The 16,224-nt window shown below is 57.6% G+C and overlaps 6 protein-coding genes across 6 annotated transcripts; 2 read left to right on the top strand and 4 right to left on the bottom strand.

Moving 5' to 3' along the window:
- Positions 1-191: 191 nt before the first annotated feature.
- SDRG_12463 (hypothetical protein) lies at positions 192-1,502 on the bottom strand (the record flags this gene model as incomplete). Its single annotated transcript, XM_008618536.1, has 2 exons — positions 316-1,502; positions 192-277 (listed from the first exon to the last, which is right to left on the bottom strand). The coding sequence occupies exons 1-2, from the start codon at positions 1,442-1,444 to the stop codon at positions 192-194; spliced, it is 1,215 nt and encodes a 404-aa protein (XP_008616758.1). The 5' UTR covers positions 1,445-1,502.
- Positions 1,503-2,081: 579 nt separating this feature from the next.
- On the bottom strand, positions 2,082-3,862 carry SDRG_12462 (hypothetical protein). Its single transcript, XM_008618535.1, has 7 exons — positions 3,504-3,862; positions 3,157-3,458; positions 2,961-3,112; positions 2,764-2,905; positions 2,577-2,718; positions 2,413-2,536; positions 2,082-2,360 (listed from the first exon to the last, which is right to left on the bottom strand). The coding sequence occupies exons 1-7, from the start codon at positions 3,836-3,838 to the stop codon at positions 2,151-2,153; spliced, it is 1,407 nt and encodes a 468-aa protein (XP_008616757.1). The 5' UTR covers positions 3,839-3,862; the 3' UTR covers positions 2,082-2,150.
- Positions 3,863-3,947: 85 nt separating this feature from the next.
- SDRG_12461 (hypothetical protein) lies at positions 3,948-5,761 on the bottom strand. Its single transcript, XM_008618534.1, has 7 exons — positions 5,411-5,761; positions 4,923-5,366; positions 4,699-4,878; positions 4,564-4,650; positions 4,387-4,521; positions 4,282-4,344; positions 3,948-4,229 (listed from the first exon to the last, which is right to left on the bottom strand). Exons 1-7 carry the CDS (start codon positions 5,735-5,737, stop codon positions 4,104-4,106), a joined length of 1,362 nt encoding a protein of 453 aa, XP_008616756.1. The 5' UTR covers positions 5,738-5,761; the 3' UTR covers positions 3,948-4,103.
- Positions 5,762-5,806: 45 nt separating this feature from the next.
- Positions 5,807-8,065, bottom strand: SDRG_12460 (hypothetical protein). The gene is made up of 2 exons (XM_008618533.1): positions 7,925-8,065; positions 5,807-7,873 (listed from the first exon to the last, which is right to left on the bottom strand). The coding sequence occupies exons 1-2, from the start codon at positions 8,033-8,035 to the stop codon at positions 5,879-5,881; spliced, it is 2,106 nt and encodes a 701-aa protein (XP_008616755.1). The 5' UTR covers positions 8,036-8,065; the 3' UTR covers positions 5,807-5,878.
- A 1,428-nt stretch (positions 8,066-9,493) lies between these two features.
- Positions 9,494-12,457, top strand: SDRG_12459 (hypothetical protein). The gene is made up of 6 exons (XM_008618532.1): positions 9,494-10,249; positions 10,421-10,709; positions 10,758-11,320; positions 11,446-11,892; positions 11,938-12,105; positions 12,157-12,457. Exons 1-6 carry the CDS (start codon positions 9,536-9,538, stop codon positions 12,379-12,381), a joined length of 2,406 nt encoding a protein of 801 aa, XP_008616754.1. The 5' UTR covers positions 9,494-9,535; the 3' UTR covers positions 12,382-12,457.
- Positions 12,458-13,585: 1,128 nt separating this feature from the next.
- On the top strand, positions 13,586-15,330 carry SDRG_12458 (hypothetical protein). Its single transcript, XM_008618531.1, has one exon. It carries the CDS (start codon positions 13,604-13,606, stop codon positions 15,254-15,256), a length of 1,653 nt encoding a protein of 550 aa, XP_008616753.1. The 5' UTR covers positions 13,586-13,603; the 3' UTR covers positions 15,257-15,330.
- The last annotated feature ends 894 nt before the right edge of the window (positions 15,331-16,224 follow it).

Raw genomic sequence — 16,224 nt, 5'->3', positions numbered from 1 at the left:
GGCGAAACGCGCGGAGGGACGCAGCGAGGGACGTTGTGCAGAGGCTGGCGTCCGTAGCCGGAAGCGCCAAACTGCTGCACAGCGATCCCGTGGCCAACGCGAGGTCGTTTGCTGAGAGCTGGGCCAACGCAAAAATCGAATTGGCCGATGCCCACTGCACGCTGAACGGCAGCTGGCCCGCGCATGTGTCGTCAAAGCCAAACGAGCGTTGGATAAAGTCGTAGGGTTCGCCGTCGGCGCATACGGGGCTCCCGCCGTAAAACAAAAACGTGGGGTTCTGCCACTGGGGTGGCGTCGGGCGCAGATCCACCGCACCAATGCTCGCGACGGCCGCCGCCAGTGACGCACTAGTCGTTGTCTGAAGCGTCAGCTGCGCGATGAAAGCTTCGGCAGCGGCCGTGAGTGCGGGAGGAGGCGGCATGAGCTTGAGGTCGACCGAGCCGAGTTCACCGAGCTGGTGGTGCAGCGCCGTGTTGGCGTGGTTGAGCGGGTACGGGAGGTTGTACGTTTCAATCGCATTTGGGAGCGTGTAGCCAAACCAGAGCGGGCTGTTGAGCACCAAACTCTGGTTCGGACCAAAGTAAAAGTTGCCCATGTCATTCTCAAACGACGCGTACATCGAGTGGGTCGTCCACAGCGCGTACCGGTCCACGGGCGTGATGCTCTTGATCGTCACGCGCGTCGTCATCCCCAGCGCATTCTCAATCCCAATCGTTTCCGTCAAACCGGTTTGGCGGATCGTGCTCCACTGCAGCTCAAAGTATTCGAGTTGATGGGCCTTCCAAAACGCCACTTCGTCGTCGACGGGCACCCACGCGTGTGCGCGGATGTCTTGCAGCCAGGGGTTGCCGTCGGGTGATCGGGTGAGCGCGCTCACAATCAAGTTGTTGAAGAAGCCTTTGTAGATTGGGTCCCAGGAGGCATAATCGATGTTGCGCCCGACCGCTTCGAGGTACACGGCGGCGTTCGCCTTGTCTTTGGCGACGCACCGTGCTTGGCGCTTATGCGAATGGCCGAGCTCCCAGCGTTGCTGCAAGTCGACCCAGCAGTACTGCGTCATCATGTGCGTCACCTCGGTCGCAAGGAGCTGGCGAAGACTCGCAATCGCCTTGTCCATGGCCGTGAGCTCGGCGTACAGCACCAAACGCGGGTACGCTTCGTAGATGTCGAGTGCCATGGCCGAGCTGTCATAGAGTGTGGGCGGAGCAAACGCCGGGTTGAGGAGCTCGAGCGACGTGGCGTTGAGCGCGAGGCGGCTGTTGAAGAAGTCGATGATCGCGTTTTGCATGCCACTTACGACAAAGTCGGGCCAGAACAAGTCGTTGGCGAGGTACGTGGACATGACGTACATGATGCCGATGCTCAGACCGACTGTGAAGAGCACGTAGCTGAAGCCAAGGGCGTTGAGCCATCGCGGTGACGTGGCAGTCGGCGGCGATTCCATCGCAAAGCTGGCGTCGTAGATGCGTGGAATAGTGCAGATTGTGGGTGGTACCAAGTCCCTTTGGCGTCCGTTTTGCCAAGGTCGTTGCTAATGTTCGTTATTCGCTATTTCAGACAAGTTGTCCCGCACGGTTGCAGGGGCAAGAGACAGAGTTGGATGCGTACGCGGCACAAAATACTAACGTTTGAAATCGATGATGATGCACCGCGGTGGCTCGCGTCGTCGTCGCACCTCTGCCTATCGAAACACAGATCGATCCCTTGTCGTCAAGAGTTGAGGCTCCACTGTCGAGACGTAGTACTAGTATGCGTTCAGCCCGCCCGATGGACCGCAACATTTCGCTGATCGCACGCGGAGGAGAGATACATATTCGCAAATGACCAACGTCTCGTCGCTTGATGCTGCAACGGACGTGTACTGACGAGCACGCCAGACCACGTATCCAACAGCTAGAGACACTCGGGTTCTGTCCAAGGCATGATGAGAGACGGTACGCTTGTGCTGGGCCTGTGCTGGGCCTTTGTTCGCGGCTTGCGGGACCACAGTGGGACCACCGTGGGACCACCGTGGGAGACGACGCCGGTTCTTTAGCTTTCTTTGCAGCTCGCTGTGCATGAGACAGTTGTCAACAATTGCTGGACGTCCCATGATTCGAATCGAAGGTTTATGTAGGTATATATGCCGAACACGAAACTTTGTGCCTATCCTAGGCAGTGGTTTGAAAAAAAGGCTGGATGACAAAATGGCCCGGGCCCTTGGTGTACTTGACGCCACGACGCGCGAGCGACGCGTCGATGCTGTTGAACATCTTGCCGGGCTTGGTCGCGTGGTTGCCGACGCCCGTGACCACCATAAACTTGCGCACGCGGCTTTTCTTGGCATAGTCCAAGCAATACTCGAGCACATGCAGTGCTTCCTACATGAAACGTCTGTCGACCCTACCCCTAAACACTCCAAAATAGTAGTACCTGCAGAAAGAGCCCGTGCATGTCGACGGTCTTGCCGGCCTTGACGAGATGCTTGTTCTCGTTGAAAAAGGCATATGCAGCTTGCTCGCGTGTGATCTGGAGCTCCCGCCGCAGCGCCGAGACGCTACGCGACCGTGAGGCAAGCGATCGAGGGAGCGACGCACCATAGCATTTTATCCCGACCCAAGTGGTGGTTGAGCTTGCCGCTACCAAACGATCGAACCGCCGCCGAGTGCGTCTGCTGCAACTCTTCAATGAGCGCTTCGGTTCGTGCTTGGTACTGCGCAAAGCCGTCCGGCGCCTCGTCTAGAACCGGTCAATGCCAGCGACGCTCGATGCAGGGAGCAATACCGCGACGTCGGTGCCGTGGCGGGTGGTACTTGGGTGGTTGCTCGTCCTGGTTGGAGCTCGGTCTCGATGCGGGCGGTATGTTGAAAATCGACGACACAATCGCTTCCGTCGTCTCCAAGTTGGCATTGTTGAGCAGCAGCGCCTGTTGCGATACATCCATTGAAACACTGTACTAAGATAGAAAGGCGACAGTGTACCGTGCACAGAATGTCGGCATCAACGTTCGGAAGACGTTTCTGGAGGTACTCGAGCTTGAGCTTGGTCGAGAGCGATCCCGGCGTGCCCGTCGGCAGCGCCTGGTCGTTGGTCGCCCACGCATTATTGGCCGCATGCGTGCCCCACTGCACGACTAGACACAGCAGTTGCATCGATACACCACTGCCTCGCATGTACCTCGGCGTTTCGAGCTGCGGCGCGGCTGCAACGTGGGAAAGTTCTTGGCCGAGGGTGGCGCCGTCGTCGCCGTATGCGTGGGGCCTTTGGCCATCGACGCATAGCTGTAATTCTCGAGGCTTCCGTGGGCGTTGAGCAAGTGGCCCGTTTCCGTCAGCGCTTTGGCCGTCGCGGCGACGTCGTACTCGTTTTGCTCCAAGATTTTGGCGATGAGGTCGTTGCGGATGTGCGGAAATTGCTCTTGGAGAGCGACAATCGGATGGTCTTCTTCCTTGGGCGCGTCGTCCATCGCTGCGAGAAGCCTATCGCGCGCATGAGATGCTGTCCAGGAGGCAACATGCGAGTACTCGTGCACAATGGTCGACGAGGCGACGTGGTCACCGCCGCACGTGTCTTGAAGCGCTTGCAAGAGGCCCGTGCACGTGGCCTCGTCCAGGCCATGCGCGCCCATTTCCGCGAGGAAGAGGTCCCACTGCAGCTTCGAGTCGGCAGCGACAACGGCATCATTGGTCGTGTCGATCGACGCCTTGCGCTCCATGTCCTGGATCTTGAGCATCGAGAGGAGCTCGTCGATCGTGCGCGCGACGTTGCCGTCGTTGAGCTCGAGCACCGACGCGATGTCGCGCTTCGTGAGGCGGTACTCGACCACGTCGTGGAGCAGGTCCAGGGTCGCTGCCGTCATCGTCGTCGTCGTCGTCGAGGCGGAATGGCCCAAAATGAAGCCGCCTGTTTTTCGCCGTTTTTCATTGGTCCATTTTCTACCCGTGAACGCCCAATCGAATGCATTATGGTAGGAGTTTCAACCAATCCAAATCGTCCATCGTCGATGCACTGGCACTGGCTTGTTGGGTTGATACTCGGAAATGTATCAAGCTCGCCAAGTCGCGAGGCTTTCAATGGACTCGACTCTAGCTGTATGTACTCGACTCTAGCTGTACTGTACTCGACTATGGTTGTTCACGCCTTAGAATCGGAGGCACAAAGCGATCACTTGGTGCAGCCTCGTCATCACTCCACGCGTCTTCATTCGGCGGTGGCACTTGCTCGTCGTCGTCCTCGGTGGACGGTGCAAACTACACGTCCATTGCATGAGCATCACCTCGATCGTCTGGACAAATTTCGCACCAGAGTACGTTCGGGTGGACGCCAGATCCCAATCAAACCATCTTCACCGCCACTCAAAAGTTCCTACGCCAATGTTTCCCAACAAACACGCTAAAGCGAGCTTACCCGGGTCGACGCGCGGTACAGGCAGCTCGTGACGCGGCTGTAGTGCCCCGTGTACTTGGTGAGTGGCTCGGTCGACTCGGTGTTGTGCAAGAGGTACGAGGCAATGACGCCGTGGCTGCCGACCGGATGGTATAGCTACACATCGCAAATGAGCTTGGACTCGCCAAACGCTCTTGCCATGGTCGAGTCGCTTTTTGCTTCTTGGGCCATCGCCACCGTCACGTGCCGGGCGCCCGAGCACTTGATGCCCGTGTAATGATGAAACTACGCTCGTCATACGACGTGTCCAAAGTGCAAAGTGACAAGGTGTACCATGTGCGCACCGGACGCGGCGTGCCAGAGCCGCATTGCGCGGTCGGCGCCAGAGCTCACGAGGAACCGACCGTCGGGTGTATACGCAAGGGACTGCACTTCGCTCGTGTGGGCTAGCGCCGACGACGCAGCAGCCGCAATGTGCGGGTCGTGGCTCATCTTGCGCTTCGTGGACGCCATCTACGACCACATATCCTTGCGACGGCCAATACCGCAGGACGCACCTCGATACGTCGAGGCACGTCGGCTGCGCCGTCTTGGTTGAGGCAGAAGAGGCACGCGGTCGCACCGGACCGGCGAATGTCCCAGATACGAACCGAGCCGTCGGTGGCGCCGGTCGCCAAGTGGAATGCGTTCGTTGTCGACCATGCGAGCGACCGAATCGACGCGCGGTGGCCCACGAGGCGGTGCGTGGCCGCGCCAATGCTAATGTCGACAAGGCGCACTTCGGGCCGATCGGTGCCCACAGCGAGGAGGTGTGACGTCGCTGGCAACGGTGAGAACGCGGCCATGTGCACGGGGTCCTTGAGATAGAACGACGAAGCGACCTCGAGCTCGTTGGCGTCCCATACTTTGACGCACGCATCCAGCGACGTCGAGACAAACATGCCATTGTCCACCGGGTACCAGCTCACGCTCGTGACGCCTGACGCATGGCCTGGTCGATCCTAGTACGAAGAAAGATGTGGTCGTCTGCAGGTAGCTGGCGTACCTGCTGCTGCTGCATCGGCAGCTTGCCACGTAGCGGCTTGATGGTGCATAGCGGCTGGATGTCGGCGGCGACGACGCCCGGCACGTCCAGCGCCGCCACGTCGTACAGATGCAGCGCGCCCAGGCCCGTGCCAACGAGGAGGTACCGGTCTTCGGCGGCCTCGAGGTCCATGTGCCAGATGTTCATGCCCTGCTTGTGGAGCACCTTGGCTTGGTTGAGCTGCAGGTCCCGCGACGCCTCCGCATGCCACGTATGAATGAACTCGCCGGGCGCAGTCTCGCCCAGCGTCCGCCGCAGGACGTACGCGAACGCGCTGGTCGGGGCCATCCGGATGCGACTGGCGGCGTATCCGGTACAGTTTGCACTTGCAGCTCTCTTGCAAATGTACAACGAGGGTGGATAGGGTTGCTCTAAATTAGGTTTATGGGTTATAATTCACGGTCTGCGACGAGGGAGACGCTCGGGGCATCATGGGGCCTTTGGGAAGCGCGACTTGCCAAAGGAAAACTTGGGCTTGGGCAGCGTTGGCAGCGAGAGGTCTCCAGCTTTGCGCTTGAGACCGAGTAGCGTGGACCCTGACGCCGTCGATCGCGCATGTACCTCGGGCGTTCCACGGGACGGGAAGAGGCGCCTCGGTTCCGAGACTGTCGTCGGCGTCGTTGTCGGCGTTGTCCGAGTGGTTGCTGCGACGGGCGTCGTCGAAGGGAACACTGGCTTCACGAGACTGGGTGTCGAGCGTGGACCAGAAGCCTTCAGATCGAGCGGCTTGCGGAGGGTGACGGGTCGAAAGCTCAGTGGCGACGGCTTGAAGAGGTCCAGCGCCCGTGGCGTCGTTGGCTTGGCGTCCACCGGGCGCGACAATGGCTTGTGCGTACTGACTAACGTCGTCGTTCTAGAGGTCTCTGGTTTGGTCTCGGGCGTCGGCGTGATTTTGGGCGTCAGCTCGGTCTTGGGCGGCTTGATCTTCGGCGGCGGCTTGGTCTCTGGCGTCGGGCATGTGGCCACTGGAGCTGTGGTGTCTCTTCTCAGACCCAAGCGGAACCGCTCTGTGCGCTCGACCTCGTGGGTCCAGGTCGAAAGGCTGGGCGATGATGGTGTGACGGGCTTTGCTTCTGTCAATCTTGGTTGTGTCTTGGCCCGACGGAGCTCATTTTGGAGTGTCTCGACTGAGCGGAGCAGCTCGGCGTGTTCGTGGTCGCGGCGCTCGAGCATGAGCGCTACGTCGGCTGGCGATGCGACGCCAAGGCGCGTACACACGTCGCTTTGCCACGTCATAAGCTCGTGTCGGTTCTTTTCGTAGGCGGCGTCGAGTTCGCGCGCTCGGTGTTCGGCCGCAAGCACTTGGGTCCGCCACGTCGTCTCCAGCTCGCTTTCAATGCGCTTGGTGATCTGAACTTCAAGTGCGCGCGTGTCGACGGCAGCCTTCTTGGCATCACGCACCGACATGTCGAGGTGCGCGATCGTTTGCTCGGCGACCCGGAGCTTGGTCGTCGTCTCGGCAAGGCGTCCTTCGAGCTCCGTCGCCGACTGCACTTGGGCGTTGAAGGCGCCTTCGAGGCGCTGGACCGTGCTCTCTGCAGCGTGCAACTGCGTCTTGGTGCTTGCCAGCAGCGTGTCGAGGGTAGTGACGCGCTCGTCGAGGCGGCTGCGCTCGCGTCGCGTCTCGTCGAGCTCCTGTTCCAGTGCTGCGACTGTTTGCCTCGACAGCTGCAGCTCCACGTCGCGGGTGTAGACGTCGGCCGTGAGCTTCTCAACGTCGTCTTGAAGCGCCGTGCATTCGTGTACCTTACGCTGGTAGTCGGACTTGGACGTTGACGCGTGGATCGATGAAGCCGCGTTCTCCTCCGTGAGCTGCAGCACCTTGGCCTTCAAGAGCCCATTCGAGGTCTCGAGAGCAGTGTTGGCTTGTTCGAGGTGCTCGGCATGCTCGCGGAGCGCAGAGACTTGGCCCTGCCCATGCGCGATCTTCTCCTTGGCGTGCTCGAGGTCGAGCGCCGTCGACCGGTGTACGGCGTCGTTGGCCGTCGCTTGGGCGTGGAGCTCCATCCTAGCCGCGGCGAGGTCCTCTGTCGCAGCGTGGAGCTCGACTTCGGCGGAAGCGGCCGCGCGATCTTTGGCGGCGAGACTTGCTTGGAGCTCGTCGATCTTCTCCTGCAAGGCCCGTGCCGCTTCGTCTTGGGCTTGCAGCACCTTGCGCATCGCATCAAGACTGTGCGCTTTCTTTTGGTGCATCTCGAGCGTCTCCTGGAGTTGCTGCGTCTTGACGGCGCTGGCCCGCCACGCCGCGTCGAGCTTCTGGAGGTTCATGAGCGCCTTCTGGTGCTCCTGCTCGAGGCCCGAGAGATACCCGGCCTGCTCGGCCAGCATGCGCTCCTTCGTGATGAGCTCCTTCTTGAGCATGAAGCTCTCTTCCTCGAGCTCAAGCGCGCTCGTGTCGCCGCCGACGCGCTCCAAGAGACGGCTCTACATGCAACACGCAGCCATGAGCCATGGGCCATGGCGCTGGCAGCGTACCCGCAGGTGGGCGACCTCCATCTTGAGGTCCATGCGGTCGCGCTCGATCTCGTCCAGGCGCGACTTGGCGCTGCCGACGAGCTCGTAGGCCTCGGACCCGCTTCGGTCCATCGCTCTCTCTCCCTGTCTGCGCCAAGTGGTCGGTCATTGGTCAACGGCCGTGACTTGAGCTACGTATACCGGGTTGGATTCCGTTTTATGTTTCTCAAAACCGACAGGCTGGAAAACTCGATGGCAGGCTTGACGGACCACGATTCTTTGTGTAGGTCCAACGCGCAGAGAGCACCGAACATATAAACCCTAGTACATCGCTAGTAGGCTATCCTGTCCGGGACCACAGAGACCGACCAGTGTTCCTTTCACATCGGCCGTTGTCTGTCGGCTAGAAGAGACGTTCAACGGAAACGAAACAGTGTCTTTGTAGGCAGAATTGGAGACAGTGTTTCTCTTTTGACATGGCGCATTTGGCTTATTCAGTTTGCGTCCAGGCGCCAAGCTACCGTCGGTGGTGGCTGCTTGACGTGGATAATAAAATCCTACGGTGGAAGTTGTCTTAGTATGCTTGCAGCAAGTCGCTCGACCTAGCGGAGACTGTGCCCCTATTGGCCGGATTCGGGTTCCGAAGGGCATTCTCTTCGCTGGGTTCACCTACTAGTACTACGTCTACAGCAACGACTCAAACGTTCCAAGTGTCTCGGCCGAGAGGAGCTGAAAACAACGTGAGGGCTCAAGAGCGACTTGAGAACCCGACGCAGTCACCCCACGGCAAGTACGATGATATGTTGGTACGACGACGAAACGACCAGCGCGCGCCACGTCATCACGACAAGAAAGGATACTCATCCCCCGCCTTCTTCCTCACCAATCACCGCATCATGTATAGTCTTTTTACACCACCTTGCTCGCTGCACATAGTCGTCCTTACGCAATACTCACCGACACCCACCTTCGGAAGCCCACAGCTATAATCGCCCCCATCACTGCTACCGAGATGAGACCACCTACGCCACCTCTAAATCAGCCTCTAACGTTAAATGCAACATGCCAGCAGCACGCATGACCGCCTCGGGGCTCTTCCCACGCCTCGCCATTTCCCACCATGGTATGCTTCTCACCTCGTCTACTTGACGCTCGTAGCAATGCATCAAAAATTGTATTTTACACGACCCTTCCAGATACACACACTAGAGTACTAACCTCGTCTCCAACTAACTCGTTCCTTCATAAATCCTACTTTTCCAATGCCCAAATCTCCTTTTCAACCACATCTTCTTTCCATCCAAATACATGCTCCACCTGCCAAAACCTTACTATCTCAAACGACTCTCTTCGACCACAAGCCATCCCTTTTCATCGTTTGCACTAGTCACTTGTAGCTACCGTCAAAGGTCAATAATCGGATTAATCTGATTCTTGGCCCTATCTATCGTTGATTACGTTGGGTGGTCAAGCCAAAACGAGATTCCCACAGTACAAACTGGGTATTGCGCGTCAAATCACCGGCTTGGGTCGCCATCTTGAGCGTTTCGAAAACGTACTTGTCTGTGGGTTTTGCCGTATTTTTAGGCGCGCCGGTTGGTCGCAAGTACAGTGCCGCGCCAAGGACCGCGCATGCTTCTCGACCACAAGCCGACGCGCATTGTGCCGTCAGTGGACTCGCTCTCGGACACGGGCACGCGCATGCCCAAGCCAACGGAGCCAGTGCACTTTCACCCGCTCACGGCGCGGTTCGTCAACCACCCCAAGCTCGAGAAACTCTACCTCGAAAAAGCGGTGAAAGAGTGGTCGCCGCGGTCGTTCAAGATCGTGCTCGCGTTTCTCTTGCTCTACTTTATCTTTGTCTCGCCCAACTTGACCAACCTCACGTCGACGGACCCAGCGATCCGAGAACAGTCCCAAGAGTACTTTCTCTACGTCGTGCCGTCCATGGTGCCCGTGCCGTTCCTGCTCTATCTCGGGCGCCTCGAGCGCTTCCAGCCCTACTACCACAAGATTTACTCGACCATTGTGCTCTGCTGGACGTGCTCGATCATTGGTGGCGGCATGCACTCGCTCCTTCGCGAGTGGAGCGTCTACATTCAAGACGACATGTCGACGTTGCTCCAAGCTGCGCATGTGTTCAACCTCACGGCCACGTACACGCTTTCGTCGCAAACGGGCGTCTGGCCGTACGAGACCATGCAGGGCACGGGCAAAGACATTCTGTTTCAGTTTATGGGCGACATTCTCCTCCCGGCCGCCACGATGAACATCAACTTGCTGCGCATGATCCTCGTGTCCGTGTTTGTGCCATTGCTCCGCATCGACACGCCCCACGCCGCCACGGTACGCCTTTGTTGTGCATTTTTGAGTGTGCACGTTTGTATTTTTGAGATTGCACTTTTGTATGTTTGAGATTGCATTTGAGAGGTGTGCAAATGCAACTCGAATGGTGCTTTGGTGTGTGTGTTATCCCATGTAGCGGAGAGTTGCGTGCTATCCTGGATTCTGCGTTAGGTCAGCGTCATCTCGAGTGTCTCGTATGGGGTCTTGACGCTTCTCGTGTACCCGCGCACGTCCAACCAGTACTTTATCACAAACGAGATCCTCGTGTGCTGCTTCCCACTGCTCTTCTCGACCGTGCTCTTTCTCCAAAACCGCGACATGGAGCGCATGCTCCGTCAAGAGTTTCTCCACATGCACGAGGTCGAAGAGGAAGCCGAGTTTGCCTACCAACAGCGCGAGGCGATTGCCGAAGAAAACAAAAATCTCAAAAATGAACTCAAGCTCGCCAAGCAGCACGAAGGTACGACGTTTGCAATGCTGCTGTCGAATCTCCATATGAAACGCGTAGGCTCGACCATTGACCTCGAGTCGCCTGTGCACAAGATCATTTCGGATCTGAAAATTCTCCAAGATGAAATGAAACTCAACGACAACCACGGTTTGAAACTCTCGAGCATCATCTCGGCGCTCTCCAAGCTCGACGCGAACCTCTTTACGCCCGACATTAACGCGCAAATGGGCTCGTCCAACGGCGTCGACGTCGACACGAAGAACTGGGCCATCTCAGTGCTCGGAAAGAAGGAGTACAACCCCCTCGGGCGCAAACAGCCGCTCGGACCCGACGGCCGGAGCAAGTCGAGCGGCCACGTGCTCACGTCCGAGCACGGTGCTGTGTTTTTGAGTCACATGCCGCAGATTGAGACCATGTCGCTTCAGAAAATCCAAGCGCGGATCGCCAAAGACGGATGGAACCTCGACGTACTGGGCCTCGACTGCCATGGCCACCCCGTGCTCTACGTCGGTCTCGCGGTCTTTGAGCTCCATCACCTGTACGACCAAGTCAAGGTCGACCCCGTGGCACTCCAGAACTTTCTCTTGTCGATCGACGAAGGCTACTTGCGCAACCCTTACGTACGTTATTGAATGTTGCATTTTGGCTGTTGTATTTTGTATTTATTTTTTCGCATTTTTACCTATTGTATTTTTCATTTTTGCATGTTTGTTGATGACGATATTGATACTGAAATGTCGCATAGCACAATGCGTTTCACGCCGCGGACGTGGTCAGCTCGGTCAACTACCTCATTTCGTCGCTCAGCGACGGGTACATTCGCAACTTGCTCACGGAGCACGAGTTCTTTGCCGCGCTCGTGGCCGCGGCGATCCACGACTTTCGACATCCCGGCCGCAGCAACAACTTTATCATCAAGGCGCGGGACCGCCTCGCGCTGCAGTACAGCGACAAGAGCGTGCTCGAAAACATGCATCTCGCCGAGTCGTTCTTCCTTTGCCAAGAGAACCCCAACTGCGATATTTTCATGCACATGAAGGACAAGAACTACCGCGACGTGCGCAAGGCTATTATCGAAATGGTGCTCTCGACGGACCTGAGCATGCACCTCCAGCTCGTCGGGTCGCTCAAGGCCATGATCCTCTCGGACGAGAAGCACGACATTGCCAACGACCCGCTCGTCATCATGAAGGTAACTTTGAGTTGAATTTGGGCAAGAAGACAATTTCATGTGCAGGTGGTCGTCAAGTGCGCCGACATTGGCCACTCGGCCAAAGGCGTCCGACTGCACGGGCTCTGGTCGTCCATGATCATTGAAGAATTCTTTGTGCAAGGCGACGCCGAGCGCGACGCCGTGACCGACATTTCGCCCTTCATGGACCGATGGGCTGAGAATAGCGCCAAGGTAGTATTCACATTCTGGTGTGAACTCTGGTACGATCCCCAATTTGCGTAGAACCAAATCGGTTTCTTTGAGTTTATCGTGCTCCCGTTCTTCGATACGGTGTCCAAAGTCGTCTTCCCCGATGCGTTCCGGCCGATCCAAAATGCGACCAAGCGCAACTACGCACTCTGGAAGGAGGCGAGTCGAAGAAACTTGACCGTGATCCAGTCCATTCGCGACGCCCTATTTAGCGACGACAGCATCGTGGTCGTTGACCCCTCGACCAGCACGACGTAGGGAGAGTGGACCAGGACCTTGCGTTTCGTAGTAGAGTAGGCTTGAGCGTAAATATACATATATATTCGATTCCCAATTCGGCTATTGAACCGCTGTTCTTACCCAACCGCTGTAAAGTGCGTTCCATCATAACCAAGGCAGTTCATTGGCGAACGTGCTTTGGCCCGCAGAAGACAAGAAGAAGAGGATACGCTGTAGCGTATGCACGTCAAAAGGTATGCACGCTGGCTAGTTGTCCAGCTCCGCGTGCATGCGCGACGAGAGCCCTCGGCCGCTCCGAGTTTGCTTGGGCTTGACCTCGACGTAGACTTGACGTTCGGGGTCCGTGACTCACGCGCTTTGGACGATCAGTATTGGTCGACAGGACCTCGCAGTTTGGAGATGGCAACACACCCAGTGTCTGGAATGTATCCGTTCTTTCTTCAGCTATCCAGTGTTGTAACTCTCCGAGGTCTATCCTGACGCAAGTCAGCGGCGGCAGGTACCTGCACCCTGTACCCTGAAGCGTAGCGTGGTCGATACCAAACATCAATGTCAACTTGATACGAGTAGCATATCCGGTTTTAACACATAAGACTGGGGCAAGCGCTACGAAAACGACCAAGGCGCACTCGGACGGTGAGGGTCATATCTCGATCGTACCACACACGACGCGCGGTAGAAATTAGAGTCATCAACAGCTGGGACCTGAGGACGTGGGACCGGTTCCTGGATGCAGCGCGTTGCACACTCGATCGATGGTTCGACGAGCGGCGTCTTTAGCATCCCAGCGTGACGGCCACGGACGCGATGGTCATCGACCGCTCCCTTTGGCTCAAAGCGCGTGTCAAACGCAGGTGCAATCACACAACCATTGCTCCTGATCTGCATGCTGGACGATCGCTATACTGATCGCTACACTAGGGCTGCCGTCTTTTGAACCTAATTTTGAAAGATGACATTGCACAAGCATCGCAAGCATCCATGTGAAGTCAATCAAATTCGCAGCGTGTCGCCATACAAGCCCGCACGCTACTGCATGGCCGTGGCCGTACACTGAGACTCATCCGACCGACGAGAAAGAGACTCGAGAAAGGCCACGCCCATCAACCGTTACATCGGGCAGACTCAACACAACATGTGTATTGCGTCCACCATCTGTTGGGCTTCAATGGCCTCCATCATCCGAGCGAATCAGTCGACTGCCTCATTCTGCCTTTGGCATCTTCTTGCCCATTCCATTATGTCGTCGCCAGTCGCGATGGGTGCCTACGCTGTCGAGACCCCGCGTGACGAAGCGCCCAAGCCGCGGTCGCCGCGACGCTTCAAGCTCGTGGTCGGCGCGCTCCTCTTCTGCGGTGTCGTCATGGCGGCGGTCGGTGCATCCATTTACGTCTTCCGCACCAAGGTGTCGACGAATGCCGGCGACATTGTGACCAACTTGCAGCAGTCGCCGGCGATCCGGCTCACGCTCACGGCCAAGCGCGCGAGCATGGCGTTCAACGGCAAGACGTCTGCGCAGATTTATGTCGTGCCCCGTGCGTCGTCGTCCTTTGCGTTTGACGCTATCTTGTCCCAAGTGGGCCCGGACGTGACGCAAACCTACCTGGTCCGCGACAACCGCGCCTACTACTCGCTGCTGCACAACGACGTGGTCGTGGACGCCGGGTGCCTCGACGCGTCGCAGCTGCCGCCGATCGAGCTCCTCGAGTCGAGTCTCTCGACCGCCAGCGTCGTCGACGCAACGACCGGCGACGTCATTTCGGCGTCCGACTGTCCGGACGGCAAGCTCCTGCACTTGACGTTTGCCGGCGAGGCGTTTGTGTTTTGTAACTCGAAGAACAACAAGCTCACGCGCGCGTCGTCGCCCGACCTCGACATCGCCGTCGAGTACCTTGATAATACCTCGAGCGTGCCGTCGATGGACATTCCCGCGGGCCTTTCGTGCCCGGTGGTCGTCGGGCCGTCGCAGCCAGCGCCGGCTGCCACCTTGCTGCAGACGTCGGCGGCTGTGTCGTCGGCGCTCTTCGGCGCGCCGCGCGTCGCCACCGTTTCCAAGTCGTCGTGCGCTTGCAAGTCGACGCCCAAGCCGTGCCTCTTTGTACACGGTGTCGGTGAGCGGGCGAGCGCGCCGCTGGCCGATGCGTATGCGGGCAACTGGGGCTCGATCGAGGAGCACGCGCCGTGCTGCTCGAGCATCAAGTTTGCGCATTTCGATACCAACACGCGGAGCTGGACCAACGAGACGCTGCAAGAAGAGTTCTGCGACGCGGCCAAAGTGGTCTCCAACAGCGGCTCGAAGGAGATCAACAGTCTCCTCCTCGTCACGTACTCGATGGGCAATCTCATTGCCGGCGCGGCCGTCCACAACAACAAGTGCAACTTCGGAAAGGACGTGACGTGGGTCTCGCTCGCCGCGCCCATGCAAGGCAGCAAAACGTCCAATGAAATCGAAAACCAGTGTGCGGGCGGCTCGCTCAAGTGGATTCTCACCAAGGCCGGCCGCTGCCCGACCACCGAAGGATACCTCTCGATCCGGCACCAATCGACGGTCTCGGCCGAGATGCAGGCCCAGTTTGCGGCGGCACAGGCGGTGCGAGCGAAGTACGCAGACCGGCTTCTCTGCGGTACAAACGCGTTTGGTATCACGTCGGGCAAGAGCCTCGAAGTGCTCCTTGTCGGCAAGATCTCGCACCACGACGACCCGACGTACGACGGGTTTGTTGACTTTTCCAGCTGCTCGCAAGGATTCGACAAGACCAAGTTTGGCACCGACGCGGCGACCGCGCTGCACTATGAGCCGAGTATCAACCACTACGACTCGTCGTTTCTGAACGGCGACGGCTGGTGGGGCGCGGACCGCAAGCCCGTCAAGTGGTTCGAGTGCGCTTTGTAAGCAGCGCTACGCCCAACCTTTCCATTGTCAATTTCAACTCGTCCGATCGCAGGAGCCAAACGAGTACTCTACCTACTAGTCTATTAGTCCAATACAATAGTCTTGTCCACGTATCATGCGACTCGGTCGAGTCCACGCTGCTCGTTGCGACGTAGGAACCCTCGAGCAAAAAAGGTAATCTTTATCCTCCTTTTTGTTGGTCATTTCTGTCTGTTTAACGTTGAAAAAGCCAACGTCGAATGCGTTTGTTCTCGGAGTGCTGCGGAAACCAAGTCCTTTCGGCCAAACTCGTAGACCCAATCGACGAAACATGGTAACTAGTTGCTCATTTACGATGTTGTGCTTGTTCTTCAGATGGAAATATCTACAACCAAATGCACATTTACTTATATATACCATTGATCGATGCTCGTCATCATCATGTCGACAACAAAAAATGGGCGTGACGACCTGGCAGCTCAAACCAACGCTCGAGGCGACGCCACGTGTCGGTGCACGGATTGGCCGTTTGGAGCCAATCCACGCACGGCAATACGAAACTCCAGCAGTCAGCGTGTCTGGCTGAACCCGCCCTCGCGCTACGTGTATGTATGAATAGTCGATCTATGAGCTAGAGGTCTAGTGACCTCCGACGGAGACATTATTTTCTGTCACTTGACATCATTTGAGCTGGTGTGCAACACCTTCAAGAACACCAACAGTGCCCACGATGCAGCAGCGCATCGGGATCTACTTTGATCTGCTGATACATTGATACATTGATACTACATTCAGTAGCAGTTCTCACCAACTTGCTCGGCAGATAGCGCACGCTGTAGGAACGCTACGAGCACCATTCTTTGGTTTTTGGACTCCCTGCATCGTACTCTATACATATCGAACGAAATATGAGTCTCCATGAAAAATGTCGAAGGTCGATTTGCCATGCTCGGCGCGCCGCTCGCCGTCCATCTAGTCCGGATACGAAT

Source organism: Saprolegnia diclina (assembly GCF_000281045.1).
Source record: "Saprolegnia diclina VS20 unplaced genomic scaffold supercont1.49, whole genome shotgun sequence".
NCBI classification, from domain to species: domain Eukaryota; phylum Oomycota; class Saprolegniomycetes; order Saprolegniales; family Saprolegniaceae; genus Saprolegnia; species Saprolegnia diclina.
This window is presented reverse-complemented; position numbering and strand designations above follow the sequence as displayed.